The sequence below is a fragment of the Canis lupus genome, chromosome 11, assembly GCF_003254725.2.
Source record: "Canis lupus dingo isolate Sandy chromosome 11, ASM325472v2, whole genome shotgun sequence".
Classification (NCBI taxonomy): Eukaryota; Metazoa; Chordata; class Mammalia; order Carnivora; family Canidae; genus Canis; species Canis lupus.
In genome coordinates, this window is record NC_064253.1 from 22,393,599 (window position 1) to 22,407,773 (window position 14,175).

The 14,175-nt window shown below is 56.9% G+C and overlaps 1 protein-coding gene across 2 annotated transcripts; it reads right to left on the reverse strand.

Moving 5' to 3' along the window:
• Nucleotides 1-7,135: 7,135 nt before the first annotated feature.
• Nucleotides 7,136-13,831, reverse strand: PITX1 (paired like homeodomain 1). Of its 2 annotated transcripts, XM_049091798.1 has the most exons (4): nucleotides 13,275-13,831; nucleotides 12,949-13,102; nucleotides 10,809-11,041; nucleotides 7,136-8,773 (listed from the first exon to the last, which is right to left on the reverse strand). In XM_049091798.1, exons 1-4 carry the CDS (start codon nucleotides 13,438-13,440, stop codon nucleotides 7,527-7,529), a joined length of 1,800 nt encoding a protein of 599 aa, XP_048947755.1. In that variant the 5' UTR covers nucleotides 13,441-13,831; the 3' UTR covers nucleotides 7,136-7,526. The 2 variants fall into 2 exon arrangements, with proteins under 2 accessions (XP_048947755.1, XP_025288799.1); XM_025433014.3 differs by lacking the exon at nucleotides 12,949-13,102 and having other exon boundaries at nucleotides 8,136-8,773; nucleotides 13,275-13,520.
• Nucleotides 13,832-14,175: the final 344 nt, after the last annotated feature.

Consider the following 14,175-nt stretch of genomic DNA (forward strand, 5'->3'; position numbering starts at 1 on the left):
TGATGTTTTAGTTTACTCAGGCAGAAAAATTAGAAATGGTGTGCTTATTAAGCAGGCTAAGTAAGCATGACTATTTTTAGTAGTGTAGTAAAACCTTGGTAATTTGGACCTCTTTAATAAAGATTCCATGATCATGCTGGCTGGCAGGCACACCCTGTGTGCATATGTGTGCGTGTGTGTGTGTGTGTGTGTGTGCAGTCAAGGTAGGAGTGCACAGAGGTTGCTGAGTTGGAGGACCTGTGGTGGGGGACCAAGAGGGCCAGCAAGGGACACATGGGACAAGGATGGACTCCCTGCCTACAATAGCCATTTTTAAACCCTGACACCCCCCCCTTTTGCTTAGCCAAAAAAAAAAAAAAAAGAGAGAGAGAGAGTTACAAATTATTATTCTCTCCAAACATTCCTCTTGGCACCTATTAATTTGGCCTCCATTTAAAGAAGAATGTATTTGAAAGCAAAAATTTCATTTCTGTAAGAATCTGAAAGTAAAGGTTTACCTGATACTTGTCACACTGGCCCCCAAATGAGGCTGAATCCTGAGGGTTGACATGTCATTCCAGGCCAGTGATGACTGACCCCATTGGAGTGAGGACAGGGACCCATGGGCATGTCACTCCCTGTCCTGCTGATAGATCACAGGTCTTTGTATTTTTAAAGTAATCTTCATTGTTTCATGTCACATTACAAAAGTAACTCATGCTTAGTGCAAGACGCTTGGAAAGGACAAATGAAAGAAAAATCCCTCATTTCCCACCACCTCAAAGTGGCTAGTGTTAACATTTTCTGCACATCCAGGAATTTCCCTCTGCATATATAAGAGCAAAAACGATATGGTGCTTATATACTGTTTTATAGCCTGTCTTGTTTAGTTTTCTTTCTTTTGTTTTAAGATTTTATTTATTTATTCATGAGAGACACACTGAGAGAGGCAGAGACACAGTCAGAGGGAGAAGCAGGCTCCACTCAGGGAGCCTGATGCAGGACTTGATCCCGGGACTCTAGGATCACAACCTGAGCTGAAGGCAGACATTTAACTGACTGAGGCCACCTAGGCGTCCCTCTGTTTTAACCTTTTAAAAGTATATTGTTCAGTGGCGTTAACTACATTCACATTGTTGTGCAACCATCACCACTATCCATCTGCAGAACACTTCATTATCCCAAAATGAAGCTCTGTACCCATTAAGCCATGACCATTCCACCTCCCTGGTCACCGTTTTCCTATTTTCTGTCTGCATAAATTTGCCTTCTCCAGTTATCTCAGATAAGCAGAATCACAGTAGTTGTCCTTTTGTGTCTGGCTTATTTCACTTTAGGATAATTTTTTCAGGATTCGTCCATGTTGTAGCAGGTGTCAGAATATCTTGTCTTAAGGCTGAATAGTATTCCATTGTATGCATAGACCCCATTTTGTTTATTCATCATCTGATGGACAGGTTGGGTGGCTCCCACGTTTTGGGACTGTGAATAATGCTGCAATGAGCGTGGGTGTACAAGTATTTTTTTTTTTTTGAGTTTTTGCTTTTGTTTCTTTTGGGTAAATACCCAGAAGTAGAATCGCTAGATCATATGATAATTCTATGTCTAATTTTTTGAGGAACTGCCATACTGTTTTCTAGGGCACCTGTACCATTTATGTTCCTACCATGGGTGCATAAGAGTTCCAGTTTTTCTACATTCTTGCCAACACTTGATATTTTGTTTTATTCCTAATGGATGTGTGGCAGTATCTCACTGTGGTTTTGATTTGCATTTACCTAATGAGTAGTGATGCTGAGCATCTTTTCATGTGTTTATTGGCCATGTGTCTGTCTTCTCTGGGGAGATGTCCATTCAAATCCTTTGCCCATTTTTGAATTGGGTGGTTTGTTTTTTGTCGATTCACTTTTTTTTTTTTAAAGGTTTATTTATTTGAGAGAGAGAGAGAGAAAGCAGGAGGAGGGTCAGAGAGAGGGAGAAAGAAAATCCCAAGCAGACACCATGCTGAGTGCAGAGCCCCTTGCAGAGCCCCTTGCAGTGTTCAATGCGGGGCTCCATCTGAGGGCACCAAGATCGGGACCTGAGCCGCAACCAGGATTCAGATGCTTAACCAGCTGCACCACCCAGGTGCCCCTGTTGATTCACCTTTAAAAGCAGTGCCCAGAGCTGCCTGTGCTGAGAGCAAGGAGTAAGTGTGTGTGGAGGAAGGAAAGAAGCAAGAGAGAGGCTAGAAAGGAGCAGGGGGAGGGAGAAAGGGCCGAGATACGTTTTGTGGAGTGAGGGGGAAGGGAAGGCAGGCCCTCAGTTCCTTTATTCAGCAGGTGTTTATCCAGTGTGACTGGGTGCAGACACTTCTCCAGGTGCCGCTGTGCACACCTGTCCGCCTCTGCGTGCTGACTCTCCATGACTGCAGCCTCCCCGCCTAGCTGCCAGTGCCCTACCTCTGGGAGGCTGTGTCCACACTAGACAGGGCTGTTGGTTCTGTGGTCAGGCTGGGACCTGCGTCCCTGAAAGCTGTGTGCCCTTGGACAGGTTACATGACGTGCCTGAGCCTCAGCGTCCTCATCTATAAAATGAGACATAAGAGAAATAGGAGCGCCTGGTGGCTCAGTCAGTTAAGTAGCTACTTTTGGCTCAGGGTCTTGGGATTGAGCCCCGCCTCCATTGGGCTCTCTGCTCAGTGGGGAGTTTGCTTCTCTCTCTCCCTCTGCCCCTCCCTCCCTCTCGTTCTCTCTCTCTCTCAAAGAAATAAAATCTTTTTTTAAAAAAAGAGAGAGAAAATATGTATGGTGCACAGCAGGGGCTAGTGCAGAGTGAGATGTGGCCACATGATGGAGACAGCCAGAGCCAGCTCCCCCACCCCAATCGCTTTTGACCTGTTCCTCTGCCCCAGGTCACAGCACCCCCTCCCCTCCCACCAGCCTGGCTGGGCTCTGGTGGCTGGCTGAGTCTCTTGAAGTTCCTATAGCAACACAGTAGGTAGACACCTGCTCTGGGCAACACCAGCTACACAGGAGTGTGAGGAGTGGGGTTTTGTGGTGAGGGGGCAAGGAGGCAGGCCAGCAAGGGCTGGGTGGAAGCCTGGGAGGGCTTCCTGAGGAAGGCCAACTGGAAGCAGGCATCTAGGAAATGAGAGGTTTGTAGTACTGAAGGAGACAGGAGTTTGGATTTGATGGTTGATACTCCAGCCTTCGCCAGCCAGAGAGTTTCCTTGTGCCCTCACCTGCCCACACCATTCTGCTGCCCTCATCCCAGGGCTGTCTCAGGCTCCCTGTCACCTGTGCCCTCTGTTGCCCTCCCTCCAGAGCCAAGTGAGCTTAGTGGAGGCAAATGCTGGGGGCCTGGTGCCTTTCTTTCTCTCCCAGAGCACACCTGAGCCCAGCTTTTTATTAGGAATTGAAATGGATTATAACTGTTTACCCTTCCCCTGATCCCCTGCTGCCCAGTACAAATGTCAAGAGAGTGTACAGTGCAGTGGAGGGGGACCATGGACCTGGATCAGAGGGCTGGATTGTGGGTCCCACCTGTGTCTCATTCAGTGTGGCATCACAGGCGAGCTGTTGCTTCTCTCTGAGCCTCAGTGTCTTTCCCTGTGAGGAGAAGGAGCCCCTCCCTCCCCTGAGGAGTGAGCCTGTAATTGTTATCTAGTGCTTCGTGGGGCCTGGACTCAGGGCCTGATGTCAGCTATCAGTAAGACGATAGAGCACAAATGAAGCGTCCAGGCCTCTCTGTCCCATGTTGCAGGGACCCCTTAGTGGAGAATTCTGGGCTGAAGGTCCCCTCTGCTCCCCTGGCTCATCTCTCAGAGTCCTGACTGCCTGTGTGCCTCTCCTCAGGCCCAGTGGACAGCAGGGATTGGGCCCTGTTCCTCCAGGCCTTCCAGTCCCTGGCTAGGGGACAATGGGCTGGGTTCCTGAGGGTCCAAGGCCAGGATGGGTCCCTGGGTAGGATGTGGTGGGAAAGGCATTTGTGGTTCACATCCACGACACCAAGCAAAGCTGGAGGGAAAAACGGAGTGGGGCTCCATATGACATTTTCTCTGTTGAGACACTTAGAGAAGCCCTGTTAGTGTGGAAAGTGGGGAACTGGGCCATTCCTTCCGGGGAGAGGCAAGATGTGTTGCTCTAATAACACTGCCACCACTACCAGTAATAACCATATGCCAGCCCCACAACGAGTGTCTTATGTGTTATCTCCCTCAATCCTTTAAACAACTATGTGAAGTGATTTTTATTCCCTTTTATGGAAGAGGAAACAGGCTCAGAGACATTGTCTCTTGTCCAAGGCGACTCAGAGGGGGGAGCCGGGACTCAGACCCTTGCTCTCAAAGACCACAGCAAAGCTTCCTAGGGATGCCAGGGCCAAGTAACTGGCCCAGGAGATGGGGAGGTTGGTGGGCATGAGCCACCCTTACTGTCGTCTCCCCCATTGGCTCCCAGGGACTGGGACAGGTACCCTGCTGGTGTCTGCTGCATTCTCCCAGGGCAGCAGCAGGCTCGGGCATGTGGAGCTAGAGGATGACACAAGCCACCTCCAGGGCCTAGATGTGCTGGGCAGTGCCCCCTCCCAGGCGGATCTTCCGGCTGTGACTTCCCTGCCCCTTCTAGATGATTCTGGCAGCTGTACGAAGGGATGCCATGGCACCGAGGGAGGCCTACAGCCTGGCTGGGGCCATAAAGCTAGGGGAGGTACCTGGGTTCCTCTCAATGACTGGGCACTCTGGTGGTTGTGCACTTTGCCTCGATACCCCACTGTGCCTGCAGAAAAGTGCTGGGCACCAGCCTCTGACCCGCCTATTTCTAATTCACAACTCTAAACCTGCGGCAGCCCTTTGGGGTGTCCAGCACCAAGCAAGGACCAGATCTGCTTTTCTCCTTCCTGGGGTTCATCATGTGTGGCCAGTGGAAGTCATGATCCCTTCAAGGTCACATTCCTCTCCCTTCCTGCCATGTTGCCCATGGTGCATGGCAGGCGGCAGCCCAGTGCAGAAGGCAGAGTGGGCACTGCCCGGGCTGGAACCCACTCTATCACTTCCCGCTAGGGACCTCCAGCAAGTGACCTGGCCTCATCAGGGAAAGGCGATGGTGGAACTCTTCCTCCTCGTGTCATTGTGCAGGTAAAAGTGTTGACCCACGAGGAGGATACACTCAGCACTGGGCCCTGGACCCTGAACCGGCTCCAGAGATGATAGCGCTCAAGACAGAGACAGAGCCCCGCTTCTGCGGAACAGCCTGGCTTGAGCACCCTGTTCCAGGCAGACCACTCCTTTCCCCTGTTCTTTTTCTTCAAAAGCACTCAGCCCAGTTTGTAATTATACACGTGTTTGTTTACTTGTCCATGAGAGCAGGGACTGTTTTCCAGCACTCGATCCTGAGCACCAAGGGCAGGAACACAGTAAATGAATGTTGCATGAATGAATGACACCCCCTTCCCAATTTTCTTCAGGTAGACCAGGACCAGGACTTTTTGCCCTTTTTTTTTTTTTTTTTTTTTTTTTTGAGGACTGGGCTTTCAGAGCCCCATATATTCCTCAGGCTTCCTTCGGAGATGATCCTGTAGCTGGTACAGCTGGGAAGTGCTGGATACTGCTATCTGCAGCCCTAGAAGAGCTGGGTCAGAAGAGCTGGGTGGAGCCCAAGATAGGGTCTCACACTGCCCTTGGTGGGTGATGGGGTCATTCTGGGACTGCTTGTTCCCCTGCCACCCATATCTGCAGCTGTCTGGTTTGTGGCCCCAAAGCCACACTGGAGACTCCACCAGAGCCCCTTATTGGCCAAAGTCACCTGAGGCTGGGTCTGACTTACGGGAGAGGCCTCTCTGCCTCTGTTTTTCCTCGGGTCCCATCTCCTAGGTCTCTCCTGCCTTTTGCCCTCCACTGAGACCAGGGGCCCCCTGGCCTTAGCAGATGTGTGAGGCTGGGGGAGGCACTCTGAGTCCAGATGTGATTGTGTTTATGTTTCCAGGGAGTAAGGGGTCGGAGCTCTGGACTGGAGCTGTTGGGGGAGGGGTGGTCTGGCTCCAGCCCCCTGCCCCAGCCTTCCCTCCTCCCTCCTCTGGCCTGCCTCAGACCCTACACTATAAGTCAGTCCTACAGCATTAGGTTGGGTCGTTCTCCAGGAAGGACGCTTCCTCACTCATCTAAATGTGGGAAGACCGTGGAAAGATGCTTTGGAATCTAAAGATGGTTGACTCCCTGTGACTTTGGCCCTGTTGCAAAGCATGGTGAAGTCCCAGTTCCACCATCTATATAATAGGGACAACACTCCTGACCTCAGAGGCAGTGTTGACCTGGTTTGAGAACGCGGGCACAGGGCCCCTCCAGCTATTAGCTCATGATTAAGCCTATGGTTGTGCCCTACTTCCGACTAGGGCTAGCCTGGGTCCAGCTCCAGGGCAGTGCCAAACCCAGTCACAAGGTGATTCTGCAGCCGAATACCAACCCCTCCTTCCTCCCCCGCTGCAGCTGCAAACATTTTGTTTTGCCATTGGAAGTGACTTAAGGGAAGCAGGATTTTACAGGCAGTTTAAAGGCTGGTCTTGTTCAGTAGTTTCCAAAGCCTGGGGAGGGTGGAAGCACCATCAGCCTCCTTCCGCTAAGTTGGGGTGGAAGGGAAGTGAGATGTTAATTCTGTGCAATGATCACTTTCTCCAGCACAGCGTTGCTGGAGGCCCCAGAGTGGGATTTCTACGAGAAAAGGCTGAGGGAGGCCCTGACTAGACACTGGGGGATCATGGACACTCCGTCCTCCTGGAACAGCTAGGGCAGGGCCCACAGGGGAAAACGCAACCTCAGGACTTAAAGGAGCTCTCAGCGGCCCTCACCGCAACTGCCTGGGCGGTCAAGGGCCACAAAGCACCCTGAGGGCTCCGGGGTCCGCCAACACAGCTGGGGAAGAAAGTCTGCGGTGTCCGTGGGGTGCTGGCTAGGGCTGAGCGGTGCATCGCCTGAGCCGGCGCGCAGAGGGAGCTCGGAGCAGGGCCCTGGCGGAGGCTGGCTGAGCAGGGCAGGAGACGCAGTGGTTAGAGAGAGCACCTCGGACTCCACCAGGAGGCGGCCGCAGGGCTCCTGTCCCCTACCCACGGGGCCGCGGTGGCGCATTCCCTTTCCACCCGCCTCCCTCCTCAGTTCAATGAAGCAGTCGGGGCTCGGCAGCGGTTAGCACGCTTGTACTATGGTTTTAATAGACGTACATGGACAAGTCGATATAGACAGATTTATATTCTATACAGTCAGTCCGACATACACAGGGACGCTGTAAACAGGGGCGCGGGCCGGAGAGCGGGTGTGCAAAGTGGGCGCGGCGCGGTGGGGAGGGGGGTGTCCCGGCCGCGCCCCGAGCTCTCCCGGCTCGACTCTTGCACGGCGGGCGGTGAGGAGGGGGCTCTGCGCCCGGCCGTGGGGGCCGCCTCCTAGCCCGAGAGCGGAGCGGCGGATCCGGGCCTGCGGCGAAGCTCGGCGGCGCGGGGGGCGGGGGTGCTAGGAGCCGAGCCCACCCCATTCGCCCGCCACCTCCTCCTCCGCACCGCCAGCTGCGGCTCCGTAAGCCTCAACGGGACCCCGGTGCTCGGGCTGCCGAGGGCTCCGGGCGGCGCGCCGCGGCCGCGCGTGCCCTCCACAGCGAGTCCCCGACCCCAGGCTGCGCACCTCCTCCCCGACCCAGCGCCCGCTCCAACTCGGATCCGAACCGAGCTAAGGTACGCTCGGCCGGGCCCAGCTTGGAGGGGGCGCCCCGGTTCCGCCGGGGCGGGGGCCGGCCCGCCCGGGCTCCGCACGTCCAGTTCGCAGGCGCGGCCGCGCGCTCCGGGGCCAGCGCGGCGGGAACGCGGGCTGCCAGGGCGTCCTCCCCGGACCGCCGGCCTCCCGCGCCGCGTCCCCTCCGCGCAACCGCCCGCCGGGCCCGAGGGAGCGAACACGCACACCACCCGCGCCATCCCGAGGGAAATTGCAACTCATCCGTTTTGTTTTTTTTGTTTTTGTTTTTTTTTGTTTTTGTTTTTTTTGTTTTTTTTTTTTCCGCAGCACTTTTCTCCGACGTCTTTTTGTTTGTTTCGTCCCGTTTGGGAGGGCAGAGTGGGGTCCGGAAAAGCAAACACACAACCAGCCCGGAGGTGGGGAGGTGGGGAGGAGAGGGCGGCGCGGGCGCGGGGGGCGCGGGGGGCGCGGGCGCGGCTGCAGGTCCTCCGCGCCGCCCCGCCCCGCCCCGCCCGGGCGCCGAGCCGGCCGCGGAGCCCGCGGGGCCTGGCGGGGCGGTCAGCTGTTGTACTGGCACGCGTTGAGGCCCGAGGCCGGGCCCTGCAGGCCGCCGTAGCCGAACGACGAGTGCTGCTTGGACTTGAGCCGCAGGCTGGCCAGGCTCGAGTTGCACGTGTCCCGGTAGACGCTGTAGGGCGAGGCGGGCGTGCCGTAGGGGCAGGCGCCCGGCGACATGGCCGAGTTGAGCGAGGAGCCGGTGAGGTTGTTGATGTTGTTGAGGCCCGAGTTGGGCATGCCGGGCACGGCGCCCGGGCCCATGCTCGACGGCATGGTCATGGAGGAGATGGAGCTGGGCGCCGAGAACATGGACTGCGACGACAGCGGGCTCATGGAGTTGAAGAAGGTGAAGCTCTTGGTGGAGAGCGGCGCCGGCGCCAAGCTCTTGGCGGCCCAGTTGTTGTAGGAGTAGCCGGCGGCGTACACGTCCTCGTAGGGCTGCACCAGGCCGCTGAACTGCGGCACGTAGCCGCCCTTGCACAGGTCCAGCTGCTGGTTGCGCTCCCGCTTCCGCCACTTGGCTCGCCGGTTCTTGAACCAGACCTGGGGGGAGGGTGCAGGACGAAGGTCAGGGCTGCCGAGGGCGGGAAGGTCCCTCCACCCCCCCACCCCCACCCCCTCCACCCCCTCCACCCCGAGCCCTCCGCCGCCGCCGCCGCCTTCGCTCCGGATTTCGAATTTCGTCTCTTTTCTTCGTGATTTCCGCCCCTGCCGCTGCGCTCCTGTTAAGGGTTCCTTTCCTGTACCCAGAAAAGTTTTCGTCTATCCCCTTTTCTGATCTATATCCTCTCCCCAGAGTTAAATCTTATGTCTTCTCCTAATACGGATCGATCCTCTTTTATTTTAGCAAATATTCGTTTGCTTTCTTCCGGCTCCGGCCTTCTCCCCTAAAGGGATCCCGGTCTATCTCCTAAATATTCCATTCTTCTTCTTCTCCCTCTAATACAAAAGGTATTTTTCTTCCCTGAAACACAGGCTCTCCTGACTCCTTTCATTCTTCATCTACCTTTTCATTCCTCGAATAGTCTGTATCCATCTTAATTGGGAATCTTTGATATTCTCATTTTTGCCCCAGATGTTTATTTTCTTTTGGTCCACCCCGCTATCTGAACTGCTTTCTTTTCCCTCCAGTCCCCTTTCTCCGTTATCCCTCACTTTTGATCCTTTTGATTCTTCCCCAAATATTTAGTTTTCCCCGTCTTCCCAAATATCTGACCATCACCGTTTCTCTTAAATAGGTAATTCTTTATTTTTCTCAAATATTTGATCCTTTCGCCCTCCCTTATTTAATTTCTTTCCTGCCACCTCCATATATGCCAAATACGTTTCTCTGCAAATATTTAATTTCCTTTCAGTTCTTAGTAGTTTCTCTCTAATCCCCCCTCCGCTTTCTCCCACAAAATTTAGTAAGAACCTGTTCTTTGCCCACTCCTGGTCCCTGCCCATCCTCCCATTCTCATACTGTGTGCCCTCTATCTTCCGTGGCCCTCCTCCAGCCCTGGGCTGAGTTTCCTGAGCTAGCCTGCAGGACCCCTGCATCTCAGCCTTTACCAATCCTCCCCGCACTGACATTGCCTGATTCCACCCCCACACCACCCCTACCACCATAAACCCGGGCAGGATTAGTGAGTACAGGATTACTGAGTGCTGTCTTCACTCGTGTCCCACTGGGCTGGCCAGCCTGATGGGAGGGGGCAAGAACTGGGGTTACAGCAGGGAGTCAGTAGGCCAGGTAGCACTTTGGGCTGGCTTGGGACGTCCTCCCAGTTATCTGTTTAAATATTTGCGCACTCAGAGAAGAAATGATACTCTTGTGGCTCTGGCAAGAGAACCTCTATTCTCTTGCTTTTACTGGAAACCAAAAAGAGCAAGGAGAGGGAGGGTGCAGTCTGACCACGGGTCAGAGATCTTACATCTCCAAAGGGACTGGACCTGAGGGTCACTCTTCCACCAGAGCTGCTCCTCCTTCACCTGACCCCAGCCCTATAGGAAAGGGCAACAGGGAAAGGGTCCAGCTACTCACTGGCTGACTGGCTGGAGACCAGTCAGGTGGGGACTGTGCTGAGCTTCTGCAGAAGCAGGCTATGATTGGGACCACTGCCCCAGGAGGTTCTGAGACCTGCAAGCCTAGGTACCCTTCAGGCCTCTGCCAGGTTGCCAGGCAAGACCTGCCTTTCCCTTTCGTTTTTGGGGGAAGGCGGCCCGCAGCTCCGAGGGCCCCCTTGGCGGGGAATCCTCCGTGCAGTCTAGGGTGATAACATCCGCATGGGGTCTGGGCCCTGCAGGGCAGGGGAAATTCCCTTGGGGCCACAGATCTTGGGGTGAGGCTGCAGTAGAGCCTGAGGGTCACTAGGATAGGCCAGGCGACAGCCGCCGAAGGCTCTAACCACCAAAGGGCACAGCAGGAGCCGCCGGAACACCCGGAACACCCGGGCCTAAAGCTGAATCCTCCTCTCCGGTGGAGAGTGGTGGGACGGAGACAAAGTCTGAGCGCCGGTCTAAAGCTTTTGGAGGGCTGCGGCAGAGCCGGCTAGGAGCGGTCCGCACGGGTCCCCTTGGGCGCGCACGCTGGGCTCACCCTCACGCGCGGCTCCGTGAGGTTGGTCCACACAGCGATCTCCTCCCGCATGCTCATGTCGGGGTAGCGGTTCCTCTGGAACGTGGCCTCCAGCTCTTGCAACTGCTGGCTTGTGAAGTGCGTGCGTTGCCGCCGTTGCTTCTTTTTCTTGGCGGGGTCCTCCGCGCCACCGCAGCCTGCGCCTCCCGCACCGCTGTCCTCCGGCCCCTTGACTTCCCCGCCGCGCTCCTTCTCTGAATCGGGCAGGACAGGCCCTAGTCACCTTGGGTTTATGCCCTTTCGCACCCCGTCCCGGCTCCACCGAAGCGCCAGCCATCAGCGCTGGCGGCCCTTCCTCCCGCCAGGAGCCCTAGTTTTGTTCCCGCTGGAAAGAGCCTGTCGGGTGCCTGATCCTCACTAGTCACCTTTGGTCGGACGGCCCCGAAGAGCCAGGGAACCCGAGGCTCCGGCCTAGGTTCCCCACTGGGCAGGGCCTGCCCTTGCAGCTCGGCTCAGGCTCAAGCCCTACTGCCTATGTCGCCCGCAAATGTATGAAATTTTGAGGGCTTTTAGGCATTTAAATCTGGGGGTGTCTCTGCTCTTCTGAACTGATATCAAATCTGGCTAGCCTGAAGCCAGTGGGTCGGTGGAGCAGGAGCCAGGCGGTAACCTGCAGCCCCTCTACTTTCTTCTCCCCAGGGCTGTGTGGGAGCCACATTGGGCAGGCACAACACAGCTGTGTTCTCAGCCTTAGCTCCAGGCCTCAAGTCCAGAGGCCCAGAAAAGCCCTCAGGCGGCAGCCCAGACCCACACACTCTGTCTAGGTGACCTGGGGCTCTAGCCTCTCGCTCTCTCAGGGTACACAAAACACATTCAGTCATAGACACATTGAAACAAACAAAAAAAATTAAAAACAAAATACAGAAGCCCAGATAAACTCAATTCTATCCCAACACCATGGAAAGGCTCACAAACTATTAAAAATAGGCAGGTAGGAACACAGAGCAAATGCAAATTAAGAAGCAAGAAACCTCCGTGCAAACAGACCCCTAACTAAATACAGTGCTGTACGCGTATAAACTCCAGGCAGACGCGGGCATTTATTTCTCCGGGATAAAAAAAAAAAACAACTTAATGTACTGTTGTAGATAGATTTTTTTTAGCCCCTTCCTAATAATGCCCTTCTAGGGATAGTCTTTAAGTCGCAGGGAAATACAACACTATAGTTAGATAAATTACCAAACTAACACTGCTGCAAATGGATTTTGAAAAAAAAAATCCCGGAGAAACGCGCCATTTTGGATTGACTTTTAAAAATCTCCAAGAATAATGCTGCATGTGGATGTTTTAAATTCCAGAGAAATATGCCTCGCGTAGTGATTCTTTCTATATCGAAAAACACAGTTAAAAAATTTAATATATCCTCACGGAGTTGGTTTTAAAAAGCAATCGCTCGCTGTATATTTCTCCAGATTTTAAAAAGTAAAAACCAACCAAAGGCCACGCTTCAAACTTTTGAAAACAAAAGTACAGTCCAGCGTGGATTGCTTTTCTTAGCCAAGCAAACAGAACCTCTCAGAGAAAGTCACTTAGAGATGCAAAACAGAAACAAATAGAGATTAAAAACGCGTAGAGAAACACTCAGCGGTGGATTAAGAAAAAAGCACAGCGGAGGCGCCCACGACCCGGGGAACAGGGCGCCCGGCGGGACGGGGAGCGCGGGATCCGAGCGGGAGACCCGGGGGCGCGAGCGGCCGAGGATCCGCCGCGCCACCGCCCGCACCGCCCACCCGCCGGCCCCGCTCGCGGCCAGCTTGCGGGGGAGCAGCCTGAGTTCGGGGGGCAAAACGGCGGCGCGGAGGGAGACGCGCCCCAGCCGAGCCGGGCCCTGGCCGGGCGGCCTGGCGGCTCCCGGGTCCCTCCACGAGGGGGGCCTGCCCGCCAGCTGAGCCGCACCTCTTGGCCCGCTCGCCCTCGCTGCCCTCTTTTTTTCTACTTGAGGTGGTCCCCCCTTCCCCGCAGTCTGTTTCTGTGACTTTTCCCGCCACCCCTTCTCTTGGATTTCTCCCTCTCCATCCGTGCCCACCGCCTGTCGGGGTGTGTGACCCCGTCTCCCTGCGCAGCGTCTCTCGCCCGCCGCCCCGTTCCTCTCTCCACCTACTGTCCTGCGGTCTGAGCGGCCCCCTGGGCGCTCGTTGCGCAAACCGAATTCTTTTTCTTCCGGCTCCGTCTGCTCCCGATCAAGAGGGGCTGTCGGGCCGACCCTCCCGTGGTCGGTGCCTGCATCTGCCGGGGTCTGGGCGCGTGGGCACCGGCTGGGAGCAGAGCACGGAATTCCGTCTCATCAAGCGCGCAGATTTCCGCGCTCCCGGTCCGACGGAGGCCGGGAGAAGAGGTCCCGGAGCTCGCGGGGCTCGGGCAACCTGAGCGTGCGGCGCGGGCGCCAGGCCCCGCTCCCCGCCCCGCGCCGGGCCGAGCCGCGCTTACCTGGCAGCTCCGTGTCGGACGACTCGCTGGCGGAGTTCTCGAGCGGCTCGCGGGGGTCCGCGGCGCGGGCCAGGTGGAAGGCCGGCCCCATGTCGTGCGGCGGCGGCGGCGGCCGGAGCCCCTCCGGCAGCCGCTCCAGGCTCATGCCCCCCTTGAAGGCGTCCATGGAGGCGGGGACCGCGGCGGGCGCTCCCGGGGCCGGGGCCGGGGCCGGGGCCGGGGCCGGGCGCGCCCGGCCGCCCTGGCTGCGACCTGCGGGGACAAGAGCACAGCGCCTAAGCGGCTGCCCCCCAGGGCTGCCCGGGCCCGCAGCGACGCCGCGCCCGCCCCATGGACCGCCCGGGGCTGCGGGGCCGGGCGGGCGGCGGCGGCAGCGGTTTCTCGCGACCGGATCCCCGGCTTCGCGCTCCGCGCTGCGCTCCCGCCGCTCGGGCCTCTGCCGCCCGCCCGGCCCCGGCTCCGGCTCCCGATCCGGGGCCGGTTTCTAAGGCTCCGTACGGCGCCGGCAGAGGCTGTCTTAAAGCGACAGCGCGCACCGCCAGGTTCCAGCAGTCCCTGCGCCAGGGGTGGTGGGTGGGGTGGGCCCGGGTGGGAGGGGGCTGGGGAGGGGGGAGGGAGGGAGGGAAGGAGGGAGGGAGGGAGGGAGGGAGCCGGCGAGCGAGGGAGCGCGGGCGGAATCCGGCCCCGAGCCGCCCGCCCTCCCCCGGCCGTGCCCTCCCCCTCCCCCTCCCGTCCCCTCCCGTCCCCCTCCCCCGCCGCAGCCACCTTCCCGCCGCCTCCCGCCCCCTCCCCCCACCCCCCGCGGCCTCGCCGCGCCGCGCCGCTCCCTCCTTCCCCGTTGACACACCGACTTCTCCCTCGGCCGCACAAAAGAAACGCATCTGGTCTCCAAGTCCCGCGC

Bases quoted from the DNA above. Each gene is read 5' to 3' on its own strand.
- PITX1 (XM_049091798.1), bottom strand. From the start codon at position 13,440: ATGGACGCCTTCAAGGGGGGCATGAGCCTGGAGCGGCTGCCGGAGGGG. The intron at 13,103-13,274 runs GTAAGCGCGGCT...CTCTGCTCCCAG, and splicing joins GTCCGACACGGAGCTGCCAG to CCGGTGCCCACGCGCCCAGA. The intron at 8,774-10,808 runs GTGAGCCCAGCG...CCCTCCCCCCAG, and splicing joins TCACGGAGCCGCGCGTGAGG to GTCTGGTTCAAGAACCGGCG.